Raw genomic sequence first — 25,746 nt, forward strand, 5'->3', positions numbered from 1 at the left:
CGATGTAAAATCAATCGATTGATTACACTCAATTTCACTACGTAGCGTATAATTATTCGGCTTAAGCTGAATTTGTATGTTTGTCAACTGAGCTTTCAAATATTTTTCAATATCTTCAATTTCATAGCTGCCCGTTGGAATGGTCAACACTTGCGTTCCAACATGAAATTCATTGCAACCAATGTCAATATTTGGAATTGAATTGAACGTGAGCAGCTCGACGAGTCCAAGAGTATAATTTTTGTCGGGCGATAGTTCGATGGGTGGAAAAAATTGTGCTTCGAGTATGGAGGATGTGCCAGTGATGGTAATAGTTAAACTGTCATCCATGATGCTCGCAACTTTAGAACTAAACACATAGCTCCATAATCTTTATTTATATAGTTTATAATTGTCTCGCCGATTCAGTTGATTACACAAAAATTTTAAACATAAATGTCCACATATTATTGTGTCATATTCTTGATATTTTTTATAATTATATTTAACGCTACCAACATTAAAGTATTTCATGAGTTCGGGTGGAGGTGGAAGATTGCCAAAGCTGTCAAAGTATGTGATTCCTCGGCCAGATTTTTTATAAGCAACCCAGTGTGTACCAGGTCCCACATTATCATCCAAATTAACGATTGCTGATTCTTGCTCGAGTAGTCCGTCCGCAGGTAAATGTCACGCATGAAAACACCGCGAAAGTTACGAATTTTCATGGCTCCCGCATATTTTAGCAGATCGATGTCGGTGAGTGGTTGATGTGGTAGCGTGATTATACGTTTTTTGACCCGAGGTAAAGACCCAAACCCTGTTTGTATGGTTTCAAGTGTAAACCTTTACCCAAAGCGATGGCCTCGAGTGTTCGATTATGACGCTTACGTTCGTCCAATTCCTTTTTAGCCGCTTGAGCAGCATTTACAGCTTTGACTATTGCAGCACTGCCACCCGACAATGCTCCAACAGCGCTAAGACCGGCAAAGATGGGTACGAGGAAGGGTAATAAACCGCCGGTTTTTTGAGGAACAGGTAGAATCCTAGGCGTGCGTACTTTAACGCCCTTTACACCAGCTCGCGCACCTTTCAGTGCAGACATTACGACTTTACGAGAATCATCACTACGTATCATTGCTTTCTTCGCAGCACCGATAATCTTTTTCAGGCAAACACTTTTCGGGCGTTTCATACCCAATCCAAATTTCCTCTTAGTCTTCATAATGTTCGTCACAGCCCAAGCACTTGCTCTTTCACCGAGACTCGCGTCTTTCGAGGTTACACGCTTCCAAGCTTGTTCAGCCAAAACTTTATCCGCCAAATGTCTTGCTTCCAAATTGTCGCGATTTTTCGAATATGCGATATCGTGCTGTTTGCAAGCTGCGTCCAGCGGATTTATACCTGGATCACCACGAGCAAGACGTTTGGCCAATTTTGTGCCAGGTCCACAATATTGATAGCCTGGTAGATGCAATTCCACCGGGAGATTGTTAATTAGACTGTTGACAAGACCTTTGCCATGCACAATCATTACCACGCGGTGGTCGCAACACGACTGATCAGTATTATATTATAAAGTCGCATTTATATGATTTTTTCAATCAGTAGCATGCGCGATGAAGATGAAGAAACAAGGTGGTCAACTTCCCGTAATAAATTTCGATGAACTCGTAGGTGATGCAAAGAAAGTGAAGCGTCATGGGAACATACTACCTAGTAGCATTCGTGCCGTGTTTTGTGGACCATCGAATTGTGGAAAAACGAATGCTCTACTTACGCTCCTGATACATCCAAACGGTTTGAGATTTGAGAACATTTATCTCTACTCGAAATCGTTGAAACAGCCGAAATATCGACTTCTCGAGCAAATGCTCAAACCCGTGAAAGGAGTGGAATTCTTCCCATTTAACGAGCATGAACAAGTTGTGGCCCCCAGTGAAGCTCGACCAAACTCAATATTTATCTTTGATGATATAGCATGCGAAAAGCAGGATAATGTGAGAGCATTTTTTTCCATGGGGAGACATGAGATTGTGGACAGTTTTTATCTATGTCAAACGTATACCCGTATCCCGAAACATCTTGTGAGAGATAATACAAATTTTGTTGTACTATTCAAGCAAGACGATATGAATCTAAAACATGTGTATAATGACCATGTGAATACTGATATGACTTATGCGTGCTTCAAAAACATGTGTATAAAGTGTTGGAAGTCGGACAAGTATGGATTCATCACGATTGACAAGGAGAGTGAATTGAATGCTGGAAGATATAGAAGAGGATTTGATTCCTTCCTCACCGTCGATGATAAATGATTGTTCTTTCAGTTTTAAAGACAGTCTAGAGTCTGACTTGCATACGTCAACATGAAGAGCAAAGAACTTTTAAGGGAGAAGGCTGTATTGAGTGAACTTGCCAAGGCAAGTGATGCAATCAGACGGAAACATCGAATGTTGAAAAGTGGACGTGATAGTGCTCAGCAGAGAATGCAAGATGTGTTTAAACCGATTGTCGAACCATTAGAGGAGCTAGTTTCGTATAGGAAAAAACCGAAAATTAAGAGTGAACGTATGAATGTTAAGAAGGAGGAGGAGGAGGAGGAGAAGGAGGAGTCTCCAAATTTCGGAGAAAATAGCATGCAGCAAGATATTTCTTTCAAAGACGATATTTGGCATGATGCAATTACTGATGAGAATGTCGATGTACCCGTAACTAAAAATAATGATAATCATGATGATGATGACGATAATTTGGAATCATCTGAAGATGTTGATAATTTGATACGTGAATATTTGGGTCTACTGCGTCGTAATAACAAAACAAGATTAGATGGCTTGTATGGAGTACGAAATCTCGCTCAAAACAGATTAATGATTGGTGATTCACCGATTCATTTCGAACTCGATCATATAGTGGTTGGAGATGAAAAGTATCCCAAAAGTATTGGCTTGGTGGAACTGTTGTTTAAAAAAGAGCCTGAACTCAAATATATAACTCCAAATGACTTGGAGAAATATCAGAAAATTGTCGTTACAACGAATGCTCATAAAAAATTTTATAAACGCACGGGTGCAGTACGTCAGGATAAAAATAGTAAATTCAAAAATTATATATCCCACATGCTGCGTAGCAACGATAAGAAGGGTGGTGCTCTGCCCCAGTACAAGGTAGCACAAAAGCATACTTCTATCGACTATGTTTATTGGGATGATCCGAATGAACTAGTGGATCGTCTTCGTTTATTGCTCGCATCGCAAGCTGCTGGAAACTCATCACATTCGAATGAAATCATATCGATTATCGAGGAATTGCGTGAAGCTGAAATCATTTATTAACATGTGAGGGCTTGCTTTCATCCACATTCCCAACATGAGCGTCGATGTGTTTGGACGAAAGTTGAGTAGACGTGGTACAGGTCCTCCGGGTAAACCAGGTGCTGGATTCAAAATTACATCAGACGGTCATTACGATTTGGAACGAAAACGATTGGAAAACGTTGGCGACCCAATAAATGCCAGAGATGTTGTAACACTCGGTGCATTAAGTAAACACATTCATTCTATAACTCATAGTGTGACTCATATAACGAATCAAAGGTGCGAATCGAATGTGGCTGCTCTTGAGAAGCGTGTAAAAGATGATCTCGCCACTCTACGCAAGGAGATGAAAAATTTGGAAAGTACAATCGCGGAGCAAATAAAAGATGATCTTACCATCCTGTTGAAGGAGATGAAAGATTTGGAAAATGCAATCGCGGAGCTTAAAAAGTGAAAAGTTGCGAGAGAATGAGCGTGCCGCGGTGGTAGAGGAGCTACACAAGCAAGCTCGACGAAATTACCCACGTCGACGAGTGGATATACGCGGTCTGGATGAGACTTGGCAAGCTGATCTTGTCGATATGTCTGCATATGCACAACACAACTCCAAGTATAAATTTCTCCTCACCGTCATCGATATATTCTCCAAATTCGCCTGGGCCGCACCATTGAAGAATAAGAGTGGAAAAGATGTCACCGCTGCAATGGAATCAATTCTCAGCAAAGGACGCATACCCAAAAATCTTCACGTCGATCGAGGAAAAGAATTTTACAATACGGACTTTAAGGCCCTGATGAAAAAGTATAATATACATTTGTATTCAACATTTAGCAACTTGAAAGCATCAATTTGTGAGCGCTTCAATCGTACACTCAAGAATAAAATGTGGATTCAATTTAGTTTTCGCGGAAGCTGGAAATGGATTGATATTCTCGAAACCTTAATTGAGAAATATAATGCTACACAGCATCATACGATAAAGATGAAACCGAAAGATGTGAACGCTGCGAATGAGGCGCAACTATTGCATAACGTATATAATAGAACTGTGGATGGGGAGAAACCAGCAAAATTCAAAATTGGCGATAAAGTACGCATAAGTAAATTTAAGAATGTATTTGAGAAAGGTTATACGCCAAATTGGACAACGGAAATTTTTACAATATATCGAGTGAGAAAAACTAATCCAGTTACTTATAATATAAAAGATTATCAAGAGGAGCCCATCGCAGGTGGTTTCTACGAGCATGAGCTGCTTCGAACAAAAAATCCCGACACGAATCTAATTGAAAAAGTGTTGAAGAAGCGTGGCAGTCAGTTGTTTGTGAAATGGCTAGGTTTCGACAATACACACAATAGTTGGATAAGTAAGGATGATTTGTGAACAATAAAGATGAAAAATTCAAAGTCTGGTTTATTTTAACGACCTTTCCCCCACGAACAGCAGATTCGAAGGAAAAAGAATGACAGAGATTCACAAAAAATTTTATTTTACATCAATTACAAATGTACAAGTTTTTGAGGAAAATTCCTCTCTTACAGAATTTTCTTATTTCGTATAAATGTCCTCACTCTCACAATTTTTTTTTCGCCTTCAATATACTCTTAATCTCCAACACTCGTAAGCACACATTCACAATGCCTCCATAGCTTCTGAAAATTCGGGAATACTGTAATGGCCCCATGGCAACGTGTCTACCGTTTCAGGTATAATGTATCGCTTGTCATCGTGTGGACTTGTCGTGTGGACTGTCATCGTGTGTGAGCGATTTTCGTCTCCGTGATCGTATAGACATTATGTAATGTTGAGCGAATTGAAGATTGACAACGCTTCATTTCAATCTGCTCACCGAGGCATTTCACATAATCGTCGAATGTTATGGTTCTCGCAACAACATTACTCTTGACTCCTTTAGCTTTTTTAACATCGTTCTTGCCCTCAACTCGCGTCGCATACATTTTCGATCTCAATCCAACGAATTCAGTCATTATGGCCCCATTGTTCTCATCCTTCATGAGACCCGGGACCTTTTTGTTCACAAGCGGTATGCCATAGACGTTGTCTGGGGGATAGTCACTGGTATCATATTTGTCGAGATTACATTTCATGTCCTCATATGCATCTTCACACTCAATATGGTAAATTAAACTATCAGTATCTGTATACATGACTTTACATTTATTCTGATACGTCGGCATCATGAACTCGTGATGGAATTCATATAAACAAGTTTTTGAAATATCTAAAATGGACATGCCAACATATATCGGTTTGTTAAACATGACTTGGAGATTTCGCAACTCTACAGCGATTAAATTTTCCGCAAAAATACTTCGACTGTGAAAGTTAGGTTTAGCAATCATAGCTTCTGCTCCGTATCGACCTGCCCATTTCGTTAAAAGTTTAACTTGAACGTGACTACGAACATCCTCCATGGTTTTTCCAAACACAGCATTATTCATTAATTTGAACAGATTTTTTTCAAAATCATTTTTCGCACGTGTACGAAACTGTGTATTCAAATCAATGTATGTTTTGAGCCAGGAAGATTACTTAAACTTCAAGACTCTGTGTATTTTTGTGATTTTCAAACCATGTTTCAAACACTGCTGCAATGCACGATAGTGTATGACATATCGTTTTTTCGCATTCACCGTTGCAAGAAGCTTCTCTTGCTTCGTGCCCGGAGGTTTATCATGCGTTGGACAAAATGGCAAATCACTATGTGCATCGTGCAAGTGTTTTGGATATTCCAAATCAACCTCCAGTATATAACCAATTTCAGAGTCAAGTGGATGAGACTCGATGTTGAAGTTTGCAATGTCTTCAATCCATTCGAAATCTGCATAAGGCAGTGGTTGACTCATTGCCCATCCATACAAATTGTTCACATCAAAATACATCAAGTATGACGATGGAATAGATGGGTCATACGAGTTCATGTACTTGTTATTGGCACGGGCATGTCTTTTGGAGCATTGACTAAGACCACCTCGAATACCTCTCTCCACGAACAATACCATATCAATGTCTGTGAGCAATTCAAACTTTACTTTGGTATATTTCATCATGGCATCCCAGGTATATCCGGGGAGAGTGTAGTAAAACGCAGGGTCAAGACCATAACTTTTTAGACAAGTATCGCGGAAATTCTCAAAGATATCGGCTAATAGTAATACGTCAGTCTTCAAGTATAAATCGCTGTATTCACCGAGCGTTCGCGTTGAAAATCGTTCCCATACATTTTTCGCATGTGCATACTCCTTTTCGGAGACTGTTGAATCAGTTAAAGAGCTGTGAAATGCTTCCCGCGGTGGAAGCTCCGTTTCATTCAACTTTTCAAAGCTATCAATATACTCGTACGGGAAGACACCTTTCCGCGTTAATAAATGAAAATGGTCTACATCTTGAAATTGTGATTTTAACGTTACGAGTTTGTCGGCAGTTAAAAAAGATGCTAATTTATCGAGATTCGTATTGAGAAATCTGAAAGAGTCGATGAAACGTAATTTTATATTTTTCCGCGTGTCTTTGCCTGTTTGAACCGTTTTCGAGAAGGAGATGTACTTTTCTTTTGTTATCGGAAGCAAATCGATTTTCCCCGCGAACGCAGTTGCAACTTCTTTTATGATGAAATGCGCGTCATAACCGGATAAATTATGAAAAATTATTAGCATGAGAAACGAATTTTGATAGTTTAAATTACAATTTGAATGAGCCGGACCTTTGAATTGGCCTGTTAGATGGCAATGATCGCGAACACGCTCATCACCCTCGACAAAAGGTTTCTCGCAAATATGACACTCTTTGTCTTCCCGAAATTTTTTCCACTCTTGCGGAGTCAATTGTTTCATTGGAATGTTCGTTAGGAGAATTTTTTCAACACGCAAAGCTAATTGTTTTAGTTCTTCGACGAACCATTCCACACAGTCCTCACCTCGGCGCTCGTGATATCCCGATAATGAATCATCGTAAGAGCACTTTACGTAATATCCAACGCTGAAGACGCGATGATGTTGGATCTTGTTTTTCTCTCTCTCTTCAGCGCTGGTCTTCTCCAAGATACACTCGAGATCGGCGTATACCACGAACGGGAGACGCTCCTTCCGATTGGCGTTCGTGAATTCTAGCCATTTGTCGTTTTCACCCGGTAGTCGAACAGCACAATCGTTGATTACGCCGCAATCCACCTCATGTGACTGCAGCTTTTCGATGGTTGCGAAGTAATGGAGGCATCTGTAAAATTTCAAATTCTTTTTAATATTTTGTCACAATTATAAAGGGGAAAAGAAGTACACTCGTATAACAATTTACTTACCGATCGCAAACGTATTTCCGGTGCTCATTAGTATTGAGTTATGAGCTGACGAGCCGAGATAAATTCTTGATGTAAGCAAAGTGTCCAATTCCACATTCTGACACGTCTTCGACGTAAAGCAAGTTGACATGTCGCTCTTTCTTCTCCTTGCTCACCCGCACTGGCAGAATCACATCCTTCTTCTCGCTATACACATTGATTGAGAGATTATTTAATTTTTCAAATCTCCCAATTTGATCCAACGTCATCGGAAAGTTGATGCCTTGGAGATTAAATATCATCGAATAATGTGGATATAAAGATATGCGATCACTGTTTTGTTCTGCTGGATGAAGTGCAGCAGTCATTGCCCATCCGAAACACGCATTATCTCGTGATTTCACATTCACGACTGCTTTCTTCAAGAGTATGCGTTCCGCCAATGGAATGTGACATCCCGCACGCAAAGCATTGTACTTGTTGATGTTCACTGTTAGATTGGTTATTGATGTTAGGGTCCAGCCACTGTCACTCTCCTGGAACTCCTCGAGAGATTTCAGAGTTGGCTCCACGACTCGCTTCTGATACCACTCTCTCAGATCCGATGTTGTAAAAAGTTCAACATTTCCCGTGTTGATACTTTTATTCGCCCGCTTATCACCCACGCTGAACTCTCCATTGAACGAAGTGTTCACTTTAATGCTGCTATACTTGCGTATATGAGCACTCACTTGTTTTTCAACAAGTTCAAATGCATCCAGTAAGAACTTCCGTGGGTCGATGTGATCACGATTAATTACAGCCCCGGTTGACAAGCGATTTCCGAATGCGCTCTCGATTTCTCGCCATATTAATCCACAATCATTCGATACTCCGCCGCCCCAATGTATGAAGCGTTGAGGTGTTACCTGCTTCAAACATTCGAGACGTAAGATTTGCGAAGTGATTGCGTGGTGCCATCCCAGTCGTGATTGCTTCAATCGAACTTGCGCCTCTAACGATTCGATAAGTGTATCACACTGGTGTTCCCACACCAAATATTGCTCCAACGTCCGAAGAAGCGTTGGTTGCATACGCAGCAATTGCTCTGTAGCAACGTCGGTGACCAGAGACATGATGCGGTCGAGTTTTACGACACAGTCCCTCTCGTGTTTACTCTTTCGGGCTTAATAGTCAAACTGAAGATTGAGCCCTATTCGGGAGCATCGCCGGGAGTCGTCGTTTTTTGCTCATCTAGATTTAAATATGGAAGAGAGAGAAAGAGAGAGACTTTTTCCTCGAGATATAATGGAAGGAAAAAGGATTTCTCAGAATTTTCGAGTTCACTACAGCATCTCAGATCATAAATTGTACTCGCGGCCATCTTTTTTTTTCGTCTGCAAGAAAGCGTGAGAGTAGATTTTAACGTTGCTTGTAGAGATAATTTTTTCACTATTTCTGCTCGGGGGTCGTCTCTGAGAAAAGTGCGTTTTTGGGGAAAAACTTGAAGAGAGGGGATGCAACACCAAATTTGGAACAAGAGGTTTTTCAAATCATTTTCATTTCTGTTCGAGACTCCGCTCCCTTCGGTTATTTGAAGAAAACAATGTCGCAAAACGAATCGGTGGTTACTACAGTCAGTGAATGAGATTCAACACATGATGTATATGAAAAAGTGTGGTGTACATTCACTGAAGAAGAAAAACTGAATTTGAGTGAAAAATCGAGAGTGTGCATTGTCTCGGTATATTACCGCACCGAACGTGGCGAAAAATTGTGTGGTGTCTGTGTTCTCGGGGCTGGAGGTGAAATGTTCGAGAAGCTCACAGCGGTGCGAAAGCATAGAACAGAGTATTGGAATATTGCCTCTGCATCGAGTTGTCAGGACTGTAGGACTCGTCTCTACCAGGTGGTGACGCAGAATATCTGTCCAGACTGTGATCTAGATTGAATAAGGGGTAAGTACCTCATTGATGAGCAAAATTTTTGCATAGATTTGAAAATTCTTATTCAAACTTTTACCTTGATCTGTTTCAGTGCCAGCATCGATCGGAAAGCAGACATTATGAATAAAACGTATAAACTTTTTTATAGAATTTGTTTTTCTGTAAAATATACAATAAATTCAATCTAAATGAGTAAAGTCTATTTCAGCCTATTGAAACCACCCATCTCTCTCCTACACTCGGCAACTATCGGATATCAAAAAATAACTAAATTTTGAAAATCTTGAGCGGACAGACCTCTTATAGAAAAATGTCGAAAAAATCTTCAGACCTCTTATAGAATTATTGTAGAATAATTTTGCTCTTGAGCTGCAGACCCTTCTGAATGTTTTCATCTCGACATACACCCAGAGTTCAAAACTCTTAGAGAATATTTTTTCTCGTTCACTCCGTCTCTCTCATGCTTTTTCTCTCTACGGTCATTCTATCTCTCTCACACCTCTCTCTCCAACGGCAGACCCTTCGTTATGCCCCCCCCCCCCCTCCCCTCCCTTATCTGCATCCGAGGCGAAGACAAATCCGTAACGCACTGGTCATAAATTAATTAAATGTCACACACGATTTTTCTCATTCCATCTCTCTCACACTCACCATCGGCTCTATCTCTCCTTCTTTTTCAAGGGCCGCGAGAATGTGTGCGACACACACACGGCCCTACGGCGCGCGGCTTCCCCCTTCGCTGCCCCCCTCTGGCCCTGGCGCTTCCCCGCACACCGCTCCCCCCTCGCCCCCATTTGAGCCAGAACCGGCGTAGCCTTACTACTGAGATACCACGAACCAAATATGAGATTACTGCTCATTCTCGAGATCGAAGAGATAAGCATAGAGGGAGGGCTTGAAAGAACCAAACGTCCGGGCTCCAGTGATTCTTAGTGGTAGAGAATGCCAAAAGTACATGGATGCTAGAGGAAATGCATTACGGCAAGTCGCCGTTCGATGCGTAGGAATCACAAAAGTCTCGGGAATTCGATTTCACGGGGGTCGAAGAGAGGGCGTGGAAAGAGTCAAAAGATCAGAAAGATATTGAGGTGAATCATTGCGGAGTATTTTGTAAATGTAGAGACCCAAGAAGTAAAGCCTCCTCGATCTGACCGACAACCTACCAAGCCGCCTACGAAAAGGAGAAATATGCTCGTCTCTACGCAAGTTGAAGATGAATCTAATACCAGAATTAATCAGCCTTTGTATTCTATCATTTTGTTCATTAGAAATATCATTGTAGACTTAACAGCAGTAGTCTACAATGGGAAAGATCAAGGCCGTAATCAATTTAATTTTAGCTGCAAGTAAAAGGGCATTTCTGTGGTAAGATAGTTTATAAAGAGAAAAATTAACTTTTTGGGAGATCATCTTAACATGACTATGTCAAAATAAATTGGAAGACATTATGACACCCAGATTCTTTGCTTCGTTGACATACGGTAGGTTGATACCATTGACCGTGATCGGTGGTAAAGAGCTTAAATCAATTTGATTCATGAAGAGACTGCTTCCTTGAATGAGTACTTTGCTCTTACCAAGTTTGAGTTTGAGACCATTAGTAACAGCATAATCAGCAATGACACCAACGTCATGAGCTACCAAGGCTAAACTAGCATGGAGCTCAGATGGGAAACAAGACAAATGAATCTGAGTGTCATCCGCGTAAACCATATGCCGACAATAAAGTAATTTATCCGAAATATCATTGATAAAGAGGGTAAATAAAAGGGAACCGAGTACCGAGCCCTGAGGAACCCCCGTCGAAGTAAAAATCCACTGTGAACAGTTGTTGTTGCCTATAACAGCTTGTGATCTCCCAGTAAGATAAGAAAAAATCCAGGACAGAGCACGGATAGAAAAACCAAGTTTGCGAAGTTTAATGAGTAAATTCAAATGAGGAACAGTATCAAAGGCTTTACTGAAGTCAAATAGAGAGAGAGAGAGAGAGAGAGAGAGAGAGAGAGAGAGAGAGAGAGAGAGAGAGAGAGAGAGAGAGAGAGAGAGAGAGAGAGATATGATATGATAAAGTTCATTATGCCGCGGAACACAATCCAATGGACAAAAAAGCACAAAAAAAATAGGAATTTGAACATAAATTGCCAAAAAAGGCTACAAGCGATGAGAAAACAGAATAATAACGCGTACAGTATACAAGTGAAGTGTAACAGTAAGCGATACAATAAAGTAAGAAATCCAGATTATGATATAACTATAACTAGAACTAGAACTAATACTAAAAACTATAAACTACAAACTAAGACAGAGAAATAGGTAATGAAGGAAAAGTGAAGCAAAACACAAAAAAAATCAGATAGAGAAAAAAGTGTAAGCTAAAAAGCACAGCGGCAGAGAACGAGATCAGGGCAAAAAGAAAGGGGAAAAGTGCACAGTAAATAGTGTCTGAAGAAGAGCAGAGGAGTATTGAACAAAAATTAGTGAACAAAATTAGTGCAAGCCATCCAATTCAAAAAGGTAGGAGTAGAGCAAAGATTTAAAAGAGGAGAAGGAGTTCTGAGAAGAAATGTGGGAGGGAAGAGAATGCCAGAAGTAAATTGAGGCAAGAGTGAAGGAGTTGCGATAGGTAGAGGTTCGATGATGAGGGACAAGGAAGGTTTCTGGAAGACGATTACGGGGGGGACGAGACGAAGGAAGCGCACGAGGGAATAGCTCACGTATATAATTCGGAGTATTATTACGGAGAATGTTGAATGTAAAGATACCCAAGAAAAGGAGCCTCCTCGACCTGACAGAAAGCCATCCCAAGCGTCGGCGGAAAGGTGTGATATGTTCGTCTCGACGGAGGTTGAAAATGAAGCGAATCGCAGCATTCATGAGTTTCTGGAGTCTGTCATTCTGCTCATTGGTCAAGTCATTGTAAACGAGACAACAATAATCGAGGATAGGGAAGATCAAAGATTGAACAGCAATGATTTTAACAGGCGGTAATAAAGCCCTCCTGTGATAGCTCAATTTATAGAGAGAGAAGTTAACCTTACGAGATATCTCCGAGATATGATCATGCCAGGAAAGGCCAGCAGACATAATGACACCCAGATTTTTGGCTACTTTAACATAAGGGAGAATTTCGCCATTTACAGCAATAGGAGGAAGAGAGTTATAATCAAGCTGATTGATGTAGGTGCTACTGCCAAGGATGAGAATTTGAGTCTTTGAGAGATTTAGCTTCAGACCATTGGAGTCAGCGTATTTGGCAATAACACCCACATCATAGGTGATTTTGGTGAGAGCAGAAGTGAGATCAGAAGGAGAGCATGAGAGGTAAATCTGTGTGTCATCGGCATAGACCATATGCTGACAGTAACGGAGATCTCTGGAGATATCATTTAAATATAAACTAAATAAGAGCGGACCAAGGACGGATCCTTGGGGCACTCCAGAAGTGGTATTGATAAAAGAAGAGTAGTTATTATTGTCTTTTATGACCGCTTGAGAACGATCAGACAAGTAGGAGAAGATCCAACATAGAGCGTCAAATGAAAAGCCTAGACGACGTAGCTTGAGCAAAAGATTTAGGTGAGGAACCGTGTCAAAGGCTTTACTAAAATCAAAAAGAACAAGAATAGTCAGTTTTCGTTCATCAACCGCCCTCCGAACATCTGAGCAAATGCGAAGGAGAGCGGTCTGGGTGGAAAAACCTTTAAGCCAGACTGACGTTCATCCAGAATAGAATGACGGTGGAGATATGAAGTGATCTGACCGAGGGCAATTTTTTCGATTATCTTAGAGAGTTCGCATAAATTAGCAATGGGCCGGCAGTCAGATTCAGAACGAGGAGGATTAACCTTCAGTAGAGGGCGAATAAAAGCACGCTTCTAAGGTGAAGGGAAGTGTCGGGTGGAAAAGGAGCAGTTAAAAAGGGAAGCAAGAAGGTCAGAGTGTTGAGGAATAGATTTATGTAAGGAGAAAAGAGAAATACTATCAGGGCCCTTTGTAAGAGAGGTGCGAGAGGAATTAATGATTGAAAAGATATCGGAAGAGGACCCAGTGGAAAAGAAAAATTCAGGGTGAGTGGGGGTGACAGGAGTGACAGCATTAATGAAAGATGTGAATTCACAGGGAGGAGAATGACTCGAGATAGAGGCAAAAAAAGAATTTAACTGATCAGGAGAGAAATAGGAAAATGGAGAAGAAGGGGAGGCTCTAACAAGGCCAAGAGAGGAGAGTTCCCTCCACAGAACCGAGGGATTGGAGGCAGTCGACAATCTGTGTTGATAGTAATTGTTTTTGGCCACTCTCAAATCGGCAGTGAGCTCGTCTCTGAACTGGCGATAAATTGCAAGAGCAAGAATAGAGCCGGATCTCTTAGCACGCTTATAAAGAATGCTACGTTGTTTGATTCGAGCCTTGAGAAGGTCAGTGACCCATGGGACAGGACATTTACGGACAACGAAAGAGCGATAAGGAGCATGTAGATTAAGCGTAGCTGCGAGAGAACGCTGAAAAGCAAGTAGAGAGATGTCAAGTTCTGAGGGACAGGAGGGTTCAGCAGACAAGGCCTGTTCTGATTCAATAAAAGAAGTCAGAGTAAGCCGAAAGAGAGAATCGTCGAGGTGTTTAACAAGTCTGCGTGTAATTATGTGAGAAGAAATCGGGGAAACAGGAAACGAGTACGACAGAGTGAGAAGATCATACCCGGCAATAACCGGGGAGTCGGATTTTGAAAAGGAGACTACTTTATTTAGGTCATCAATAATAAAAACGTCAAGCAGAGAGTCAGAGTAAGAGGTGTGATAGGTCGGGCCAGAGTCAAGAATAGTCAAAGAAAGAGAACTGACAAAATCACGTAGGTAAGCCGCCTCAAAGCACGAGCCAATCAAATTACAATTGAGATCGCCGCATACAATAAAGTTTTCATAGGCAAAAGAGAAGCGAGATAAAACATTGCCAAAATTGTTAAATAAATGTCCCTTGGGACGGCGATAAATACAAGAGAAAAGCAAGGTATCTCCCGATGGTGCACGTATATCGAATATGATAAATTCAGGTGAATTTAGGTCGAGACCATCAGATTTAGCTAGAATTTTTACTCTAAGAGAATTATGGAAGTAGCAAGCAACGCCGCCTCCCTTCTTTAAGGATCTGTCATTACGAAAAAGCGAATAATTATCGATTTTCACAAGGTCATCAGAGATTAAGGGATGGAGCCAAGATTCAGAGATCGCTATAATGTGAAAGGATGAATCAGAAAAACGAGAGCGAACGTCGTCAATGAGACCAAGTAGAGAATTCGCGTTAAAAGATGCAACAGTGATGTGGGAGGAGACGTTTTTGCTAGTGGCCGCTTTAGAAGGAAGCTGACAACAAGAGGTAAGCGAGGGTAGTCAGTAAAACTGAGAGAGATCAGAGTCAGAGTACAATTTGAACACCTGAGAATCCTTCAATTTACGAGCATTAATACAGTTTGATGAGGCCCAAATGGCTTCAAGGCCGAGCTCCTTACGTTTAGATTTAACAAGGCGCAAGAGTTTATAAATATTAGATGGAAGGCACGCGTTAATGAAAAGATTTGAAGAAAGATTCAGACCAAAAATATCTTTCACGCTCAGGTCCTTTAAATCACGCTTTTTAGATAGAACATGATTTCTAATTAACTGCGACTTAAACGTAATTACAAAGGAAGCGCGAGAGGGTGAAGACGGTGATTTAGTGGATGTAGGGGCACCAATAGTATTAACAGATTTCCTCAGAAGTTTGCGGACTTCGAAAACTTCACTCATAAGTTCAGACATAGAAAGAGCTTCGAAGACTTTACGAATAATATCTCGCGGGTGATCAGTGAGGGATGCAGGAATGCCGGAGATAATGACCTCCAATAGAGATTTGTTTTCAACGGAATCAGAGTCATTTGGCGGAGTCGAGCGTTGTTGTTGTCGTAGAGAGATATTTTGGGCTCTTAGAGAAGCACATTCAGCTTTAACAGTAGCTAAGTCCGACTCTAGAATAGAGACTTTGTTAACAAGGCCATCATGAGAAGCAGAGAGGGTGTTGAAATCATGTCTGAGCTCAGAGACATTTTCGCTTAAAGAGGAAAGAGTGGTTTTGATTGATTCCAGATGAGAATTTGTAGTAGAATAATACGTTCTAATTTGGGTCAAGGTAGAAGCATTAAGCTGGTGGATCTGTTGCATAAGATCATTTAGAGAGACAAGGGGCACTTGCTGTGTCGGTGGAGCAGTGGTATCGTGCATAGCGACATCAACAGAATTATTGGGCCCAGTATCCGTGATTCTTGAGTTTTTTGGGGAACAAAGGAAGCAGAAAAATGAGACTCCAGCAAGGATGTCAGAAGCAGAGATATTAAATTTCTCAGTAACACAGCGGCCATGAAAAATTTGTTTACAATTTCCGGAGCAGCTAAATGAGTCCGCAGCGGAGAGAAATTTATTGCAGGAGCCACAGCGATTCGTCATGATGAAAGAGGTGAACAAAAATTGTCAAAAAAATTCCCAGAATGAGACAAAGTCAGAAAGGTAAAAAATCAATTTGAAGAAAGGAGAGTTGAACAGGATGGTTTGAAGATCGAAGAGAGGCGATAAGGCGAGGAAAACTCTCTCTCGTCTCAAGAATAAGTGAAATAGTAGGGGAACTAAGTCACTGGATGGCAACTATATAGGGCCAAGATCAGTGATTGTAAGTAGGTATGTATGTATATAGACGTTGTGTTGTGTGATGTTATGTTATGTTATAGCAGGTACGAAGGTAGAAATTGAGAAATTTGGATGGTACGTCACCCGGTCCGAGATTAAGAGTGCGAGGCTCAGCAGTGTCGATGATGTAGATCAAGATTGGTGATAGAGAGCGATGAGTACAATGGCAGTATATATGACGTGTTTACAGAAAGAGCCACCAGTAAATAATAGCTCGAAATGTCTCAATGTCAGGCAAATCAACAGAACACAAGCGTGGAAGAGACGGAGATAGCAGCAATATGATGAGCACGCAGGCAGAGACCGTAACGGCAGTGATTTAATCTCAGAATTCGATGAAAAGTCGATGAAGCCAGAGTGGTAGTAGAGTGTGTTGTGACGGTGATGCGTGTTGGTGTGAGTGAGATACGCATGCGCAGAGACGGTCGGCGGAATGCTGAGCGTCCAAAGTGACAGTTAGAAAGCCAGATGACAAATATAAAATGCGAAAAACTACAGAATGCACCGGGGTAACGATTGAATCGAAAAGCCCAAACGATGCAAAGCAGTAAAGGGCGTGCTTCGTACCTGCAACAAAACGCCCGGAGGCAAAATACAGCAGAATCGAGCCAAAAAGGTAGGAGCCGAAGTGAAACACGTCCAGTTCTACTTACAGAGAGAGAGAGAGAGAGAGAGCCAGCGTAAGGTGAGAGAGGCATGTCGGATAGCGCGACGCTTTTTGCCGAAATTTACGTAGGATGGTTCAATCGTAGTTATCGCCCTCCCATTCTTTCACGCACTGAGGCCGCTGCCTAAACACCGACGGTGCTAAAAGTAGTCGTTGATTTAATATATTCATTTTATTTCCCTTTTTTACAGAGTGTACGGGACGCCGTCCCGTTACAATATATATATTTTTTTACAATGTCGTATTTTGCAACACTCATCTTTTTCGTTCTCCTAAATGTAATTTGATTATTATTGTTTTACTTTCGTTGATCTTATATCGATCTAAGATTTTATATTTGATGAGCTTTAACGGAGAGTAAACTTTTGCCGCTGGGGTATAAACCATATTATTACAAATTATAGCGTAGCCACCCTAGTGACTTAGTACAACCATCGACTTAAGTCAAGTGCAGTCCTGGGAAGACAAAATCTCCTGTGTTGGATGCAAACTGCATGGAATCATGTTCCATTTCAAGTCAGCGATATCATCTAACATTGTGTGCAGATTGTTTACATGCAGTCTCTGATTTTATTCCAGTGCAGTATTGGAAGGGAAATGTTTCCTGCGCTGAATGCAAACTGTATAGAATCATAATCCATTGCAATTATAGTCGTTCTCGTAATGTTGCCTCACTTCCTTGTAAGAATAAATTTTGAGATTCGAGTTTTTCTCGAAGTTGACTGAATAAAAGAGAATCAATGTCTACTTCATTTATATTGTCGATCATATTCGTCGTTTCACCGTCGTTGAGATTATATACGAATTTTTTCAGTCACGCACACAAAAATGAATCACCAATCGTTAACATTTTTTATTTATTTTTTATTCTCAATCCGGGCTGAACCTCCAAAATTTGTAAGATTGAAATATAAACATAATAATTTATAACGATTGAAATCAATTTATTAATTTTGTGTACAAAGAAAATATGTTGTCACTTTTTCAAATTTGCATTTAAACTCCTTTTTCTTTTCAACCTGTCTTCACTTGTTCATTCTTCCAAGACCTACTTTATCGGAATCTTGAATTATATAATTGTACAAGGGTTTACACACTTGGGCTGGAATACCTCACATATATTGTATATTGTAATAGATCATCAGCTAGCGTATAAGAAATCCTACACGAAGTATTATCCTCACCACACCAGTACGATTGTAATAAATGAGGGCCCAATTCCGTCACTGACACTGAAGATAACGCATGTGTTCTCTTTACTATTACATAATTCGCGATAACATAATACATTAGATTCCCCCTGAAAGTCCGTTTAATTTGACTCTACTTGTACATTATAAACAAACATCGAAATGATTAGAAATAATAAAAATAAAGAATGAATAGTATCAATTTTCGACATGTGGCGTCATTTACGAGCTGCGGTCCCTGCAGCTTGTTCAGGCCCTTGTACAAGATCCTAAGATGGCCGCCACATATCAACAATGATGCGTGCGGTCGTTATTATTGATCGTGAAGTGTTCGCTTTTCGCGACGATGTTTCGAAAGTGATGGAGGTTTCGGGCAGTCTCGTGATTGTCGTATTGTTTCAACATTCTCTTGATGATTTTTCTTGTTGTAGTTTCATTTATCGTAATCTCCACGATTTTCTAATTTTCATAATCAACCACACTTAGATTTCAAGTCAGATCAACAGAGTTCATTAGATATTATATTGTATGAAACTAATATACAATGACCAGTATTTTTTTCTTCACTTTTTGCTCGTATTATCTCAGATTATTTTAAAACCATACCACCATTTGATAGTAAAATTTGTTAGCTTCAAGGCACAAGTGTAATGTTAGAAATAGAGTTTAAGTTGAAGGTGCGATGGACGAGAAACTATTGTAGCACTGTACAATCGATTGCTGTGTTTTGATAGCTTCGAGATTCGGCTCAGCAACAAGTCTACGTACTATGGCAGCGTGTTCCAGCAGAATAGGTAAAGCATCCAAGTAGTTTCCATTGTACATCTTTGCTATGGCTGTCTCACGTTTTTTCACAGATGTCGCCAATTGACTTTGCATTTTTTTCCGATCAACCGGATGATTGCATCTTACGCATTTATCAAATTTCTGATTTACTGGTAAATTGCATGTTGCACAGTTATAAGTGATCGTCGCAACATAAGGTAATTGAAAATCGTTCGCGCAGGCTTCACAATTACATGTGAAATGATATTTATCTCGCAAATAATGCTGTCGGTGAGATGCATTATCACTAACAAAATGTGGCCCATAGCAATCCAGTATCTCTGCACCTTTTTTGATGTAACGTATGGCTCGAACAACAACTTTACCTGGAAAAATAAAAAGACTATTGTTAGTTTTCGTAACTTTAATGAGACAAGTACATTAAAAAAAGCGAGTTTGCTTCCGGTAACTCTTTACGGAAGCCATCGCATTTCAAACTGTTTCCGAAAACTTTTAAATTTTGTTTCTTTCATAATAAAATAATCATAATAGGTCAGGGGATATGACGAGTTTACTTATTGTTATTTTTTTTAAAGTGAAACTTCTATATAGACGGGGGGTCTAAGGATTTTTCTGTCACGAAAAAGTATTACGGCTGCGTGGAAAGAGTAGACCTAGAGATATTGTGTAGTGAGAAGTGGCAGCGGCAGTGAGAGAGGAAAAGCTGGCGGTGGTAGAAAGAGGGCAACGGCTGTGTTAGATACATATATTAATCCAGTCACCTTAGCATAAGTTCTATTCAAGAGACCTAGAGGTTAGACAATTGTTTGGACCTACAAGAATATAACTCTGAATTTGCGAACAAATCCGACTTGCACTTTTGCAATAAAAAGTTATTGAAAACAAACAAAAATGATTTTTTTTAGTTGGAGCTCAGGGAACGCATCTGAACGAAAAACTGAACACATGAAAGTTAACGTCTTCTATAAAGAAGGTCTTATACAAAAATGCGCTATCATTGTTAATTAAGCAGTTAATTGCAAATAAAGACAAAAAATCACAACTTTGTTTTTGCTGCTACAATCGTTTGTTTATAGAGTTATCGGTTTGAAATTCATGTAAGATGTAGTGAATTCAATGCTCAAGAGAATGGTGCAAAATTTATTAACCTGTGAGATATAGTTTAGCAACAATTTGCGATCTTCGAAAAAACTTTGACATGCCGTAGAATTTGGCGATGAAGGTTTACAGCGTAGAAAAAAATCGAGGAGCTTTGTGTGACTATGCACAAACTTTTTGGGAAAAATAAATCGTTTTTGTTGATAATAAATAGTGTTTTTTGACGTTTTAAAAATTTTGCTTATAAACAAATAGCAATTCTGACCAAACTTACAAAGATATTCGGAAAAATCTTGCATCATTCGATGCGTTTTTGAAAAGCGAACAATTAAAAAAAAAAATCGCAATAACTTTATTACAGACCAAGATATAGATATTTTTACGTTTTTGCAAATATCTGTTGTTGTTATCGAGATTTTTGCAAAAATCAAATTCGATAGCTTTCCTCTAGGGTTCCAGCTATGAGATTCGATAAAATACTGACCTCCACAGGGATTTTGTCATCACGGTTATCCATGTAATTTACTCTCGACGGCGCACGGCCGAGAGTGCGGCGACGGCCGTTCTCCCGGGCACGGCGGTGGGGGTACCCCCTCGCGTTCCGCAGCCCCGCTCGAGCGACTTATAAAGAAAGGTACTTTGGTGTCCGCCTCCGATTTTGATAATTTTTTTCTATGCTATAATCCATCCAAAAATAAGAGACACGTATTTTTTTTTATCGGACGAAAGTTATTTTTAAGGGGTGAAATCAACCCTCAAATTCGGGCATGTTTTGCGTCTGGTAGAGTGTTTCATATAGAAGCACTTAACCGATCGAAACGAAACCAATTGCAAAATATTCAGAATGTCAAATAACCCATATGAGATGTCCAACTTTTATGCACCCTTACTGCAAAGGGGTGAACCACCCCCGAATATTCAGAATTTTTTCGTATAACGAAAACATACAATCCGATTTTAATAAAACGAACGCCATTTTGTAGAGCAAAAAAAAATAAAATCGAAATGTTTTTTGGTTTTCCTTGGATTAAAAAAATTGAAGGGGTAAAAGACTCTTAAAATGGCAAATTTTGTTTTGAGCACTGCTCCCTTCCAATTTTAGTATTCTTTTCATAGAATGTAGCTTATCAAAAAATAAGAAAAACGTATTTTTTTATCGGCCGATAGTTATTTTTAAGGAGTGAAATCAACCCCCAAAGTTGGGCATGTTTTGCATCTGGTAGAGTGTTTCATATGGAAGCACTTAACCGATCGAAACGAAACCCATTGCAAAATGTTCTGCATGTCAAATAACCTATACGACATGTCCAACTTCTTATGCACCCTTCCTGCAAAAGGTGCAAAGGGGTGAACCACCCCCGAATGTTCAGAATTTTCTCGTATAACAAAAACTTACAATCCGATTTTAATAAAACAAACGCCATTTTGCAGAGAAAAAAAATATAATCGAGGTGTTTTTTGGTTTTCCTCGGATCAAAAAAATTAAGGGGGTAAACCAGTCCTAAAATCTTGAATTTCACTTTGCCCATCGAAATGTTTACATTCAATTCATATGGTTCCATTATCATTGCATATCGACTTATATGTTAAATAATATTTATTTCATATGTTCATTGGCTGACATCATAATCGTATAGAGAATCGAACATGCTTTACGTGAAAAGTGTTAGTTTTCGTTCCATTTATATAAGTTTCTATTTTGAACGATTTACGAAAACAAAATAAAACTCAAATATCAAGAGTCGCATCGACAATTCCCCGCCGAGAATGCAAACAAGCCTTGCCATATTCTTATTAATGCTTGAGAGATATCCGAAAAACAAAGAAAAACTGTTTTTGTGATAATGTCAGATTAAGCCACCCAATAGCTTCTTAGCTTTAGCTTCTTCATCTCAAGATGAAGAAGTTAAAACTGACTTTATATTACTCCAGAAGTTTAATTGCTGTTTGATTGTTGATCTGTCACTATCGTGTCCGCTATTGTGAATAACGTATTGTCATTAACATGTCTATCAACCCAATGAACGTAATAAGACTGTCGCTTCTTACATTTGAAGTAATGAACATACCTGACAGTCCTGTTATCAATAATAAAGCGGAATTGAAAGAAAGTTTCGAGAGAATTTTGAAGGCTTCTATCTCAGAGTTCAATCAGTTAGAAAGCGTAAAAGATACGACATTATATTTTCAAGAACCGTTTAACGATGTCATAGTAGAACCTGTCGAAGATAATGACATTGAATGAGGTCTTGGAGAATCTCCAGTAAGCCTTGAAACGTGTACTGACGATGAAGAAGATTTGAGCCATGAGTACAAACAAAAAGCGGTAGAATTTTGGAGAAGTTCTAAAATGAAACGAAATAGGAAAATAGAAACAGTACAAAAGAGTTTCAAACTTGTCAAGTCGGCGCGCCAGTTGAGACGCTGGGCTCATCAACTGAATAAAGGCGGTACTTACAAGGAGAAATTATCGCGTATTTCTGAATATACAATTAATAATTTCAAAAGCGCCATAGACGTAGGACTCATTGTGCACGATATCGATCTGCAAAGGTGGGCGTTACAGGCTAAAAAATTAATCGGACACGAAGATGTGCGTTTCAGCGCATCCCCAACATGGATTAAAAAATTTTTAAAAGTGTATCGAATAACAAGTAGAAAAGTTAATAAATTCATAACGAGGAAGACCCTCGAATCCTAGAAAGAATTACAAAACCTTGCTCATAAATTCGTGTCTGAAGTTCACTTAAAAATTAAGGAATATGGCTTGAAAAACATTTATAATTCCGATCAAAGTGGATTCCAATTAGAAATATATTCAGGACGAACTTTAGCAGATGAAGGTACAAAACAAGTGGAATGCCTTGTACAATCCGTTTTAGTGACGACTCATAGTTATACCATACAGCCAACAGTTTCCGCGGAAGGAAAATTGCTGTCACCACTTCTTATAATTTTGAAAGAGCCTTTTGGACAGTTGGGACCGATCGTAGAGCAAACCATTTTTCAACCTTCCAATGTCTTCATAAGTGTTTCGAAATCTGGCAAGGCAATATCAGGTACGTTTGGATATGATACTTTGATTGGGAAAAATAGATCTGCTACTTATATTAAATGCATTTGTTTACAGAACATTTCAAAACATGGCTTCAAGAAGTGTTTTTCCCAAACATCGGTGAGAAAAGTGTTCTTTTGATTGACTCTTGGAGTGGACATTGTCCCAGAGTTATCGACGAAGCTATACCGCATAATAAAGAGATTGTTACAATGATTATACCAAAAGGGACGACGGGAAATATTCAACCCCTTGATGTTTTCGGATTTAGAATTTGGAAAAATTATATCAGACATTTTTCCGACAGTGTCGTGTTACTTGATTATGATTTGAATCTACATTTACGAAATAATATAATCAAACTGCAGAGAGGCAGTGGCTCAATGGTAACGGGCCCGGTTCCCACCCAGCGAGCCCGGGTTCGATTCCCGCCGCCGACACTAATGGATTTTTCTAAGTGTCCCAAGCTGTAGTCTCTGTGGTTCGGAACCCACGTAAAAAAGTAGGTCCACAGTGTGTGTAGTGGAAAAAACAAAAACAGTGGGATAAGAAATGAATAGTGGAAATATATAAAAAATAGAGGAAATACAGGAGAAGCACACCATGTAAAAACCCGACAAGGGTATGCATGTTAAACTCCACTACTACTACTATAATCAAACTGCAGTCTCTAGTACATAATCAATTATCATCTCCGCGGTACAAAAATTTATTTCGATATGCCTGGTTCAAAAGTGGGTACATTGAAGAACGACCTGAGCATTTCGAAAACCCCGTTGAATTTGCTTTTGGTATGTCATCCCAAACTCAATATGAAATTAAAGGGTGTAAAAATGTAGCCGTAATAAGATGTTCATGGTGTTAAAAGTCCTTGTGTTTCAAATATTTTTTCGAAGAATATCAAGAGACTCGGTAGAGTCTCGGGACAAGTACATTGACAGCTCTGTCGTCTGCTGGCCTGAGGCTCTCGCCGAGACTATATTTTCTCTGAATAAAACGATTCGCCGTGGTGGGGGTAAAATTGGCATGCGATTTTCTTTAATTACGAAACTCATGAGTTCTGTACGGCTTTAAAAATTGAACTTTCAGCTAATTAAGAAGTTCTCTGTCGAATGAGCCCAAAATCAGCATGATCGGTGTCGTAATTGCTGAGAAAAAACTTTGCACGGGCTTAAGATTATGCAAAAGTTACTAACACATTCGGGATTCGACGTATCTGTATACGCGTACTCTGACCGCTACAAGCATAGGCTCCTTGGCCCCCATGATCACCAATCCCCGGTGAGAATATTCTTGTTCCAACCAATGAGCAATGAAAAAAATCCTGGGCCAATTACATCAAAGTTTGAAATGGCATGCGCAAGCATATAGCATGTGCAATTCAGTTCTGACTATGCATGTACAATATATATGACGTCAACTTCAGAACGTAGCACACGGCGCAGCACAGCTGGTAACAGCAGTCATAAATCAATCGATATATATGTAGGTCCAGCGGTGGGATCCGGGACATTTTGCATTTCTGATCGCAAACAATGATTTTTCCTATCTTTAACAAACGACACCTCCCAGTTTTCAAATAAATTCATTAATTCTATGTAGACATCACTTTCTTGTTAAAATGGTGGATTCCAGACCACTAACACAATGGCATATTCCAGGACTCCAAATTTTCCAGGACTGTCCTCATAGACATTTAGGTCGCAGGGTAGTTCCCGGGACAGTTATTAATTACCTTTCATGGACTCGAATAAAAATATTTTTTTAAGGAATAATAGGAACCTTGCCGTAGATGATACGATTTAAAGTAACACACACCCTCAGAAATTAGTCCTCAATACATTTTCGCTACAGAACGGGGTGGTTCCGAGATACAGTTTATCGTGTTCCAGGACATTGAGAGAAAGGTTCATTCCAGGACACGTGAGTCCTGGAACCCTTTTAGATCATGAGGCAGTTCCCAGGACGGCAGTAAATTGAATTAAAGTATCGACATACAAAGCGTTTTTGCCCAAGTCGCCTAAAAAGTGTACCGACGAAAGTCTCGGTAACTACCGTAATGAGTTTGAAAATCTCAAAAGATGGCGGCTTCAGGAATAAACATTATTTTGATTGAATAGGTTGTTCTGGAAAATACCATTCAATGTACCAATGAACCGTTGATTTTAATAGTTACGAGGGTAATTATTAGATATGCGTATATTTATTAGAGCAACATTCCTGGGTAAATCGTTGTAGCTATGGAAAACTAATAGATATAGAACAAAGGATCTGGCATTTGGGGATCCGTTTGAATGGTTCAAAGATAAACAAACTATTCGCTGTTAACCTGCATATGAAATATATGAATGAATTTCACTGTAGTGCCTATACATTTTCCGATGGAAATACAGCGTTTTTGGGCAACGTCGCGAAAAGAGTTTTCCGAACAAAGTCCCGGTAACTCCCGCGATGGTTTTGAATACCGTATAACATGGCAGCTTCAGGGACAAACATAATACAGGTTATAAAGTTTGTTCTGGAAATTTTTTTAGGCCCGGTAAATTTAGAAAGTAAAAACAACCCCTATCGCGTCTCAGAACACGACGTAGCAGATTTCTGAGAACTGTCATTACACTTGAGAAGCACGAGATCGCGCAGCAGCAAGTACTACCTTCGGCACTGTAATTACGCGAGTAACACCGACAAGCCCGCCAACTGGAAATAAGCTACCA

General features: G+C 39.7%; 1 protein-coding gene across 2 annotated transcripts in view; it reads right to left on the reverse strand.

The window, feature by feature from the left end:
* Window positions 1-17,060: 17,060 nt before the first annotated feature.
* The window catches only part of LOC122408125 (SET and MYND domain-containing protein 4-like), a 120,826-nt gene continuing 112,140 nt past the window's right edge, over window positions 17,061-25,746 (reverse strand). The window contains exons 3-4 of one of the 2 annotated variants that reach the window (XR_006260373.1): window positions 20,462-20,654; window positions 19,111-19,244 (exon numbers count right to left, since the gene is read on the reverse strand). Coding sequence is in view for 1 of the 2 variants with exons in the window: in XM_043414741.1 (XP_043270676.1) it covers window positions 18,760-19,244 (485 nt within the window). In the remaining variant the exon portion in view is untranslated. Of the gene's footprint in view, window positions 19,245-20,461; window positions 20,655-25,746 lie in introns of both variants that reach the window. The other variant, XM_043414741.1, reaches the window with a different exon arrangement.

The sequence above is a fragment of the Venturia canescens genome, chromosome 3 (genome assembly GCF_019457755.1).
Source record: "Venturia canescens isolate UGA chromosome 3, ASM1945775v1, whole genome shotgun sequence".
In the NCBI taxonomy this organism is placed as follows: Eukaryota; Metazoa; Arthropoda; class Insecta; order Hymenoptera; family Ichneumonidae; genus Venturia; species Venturia canescens.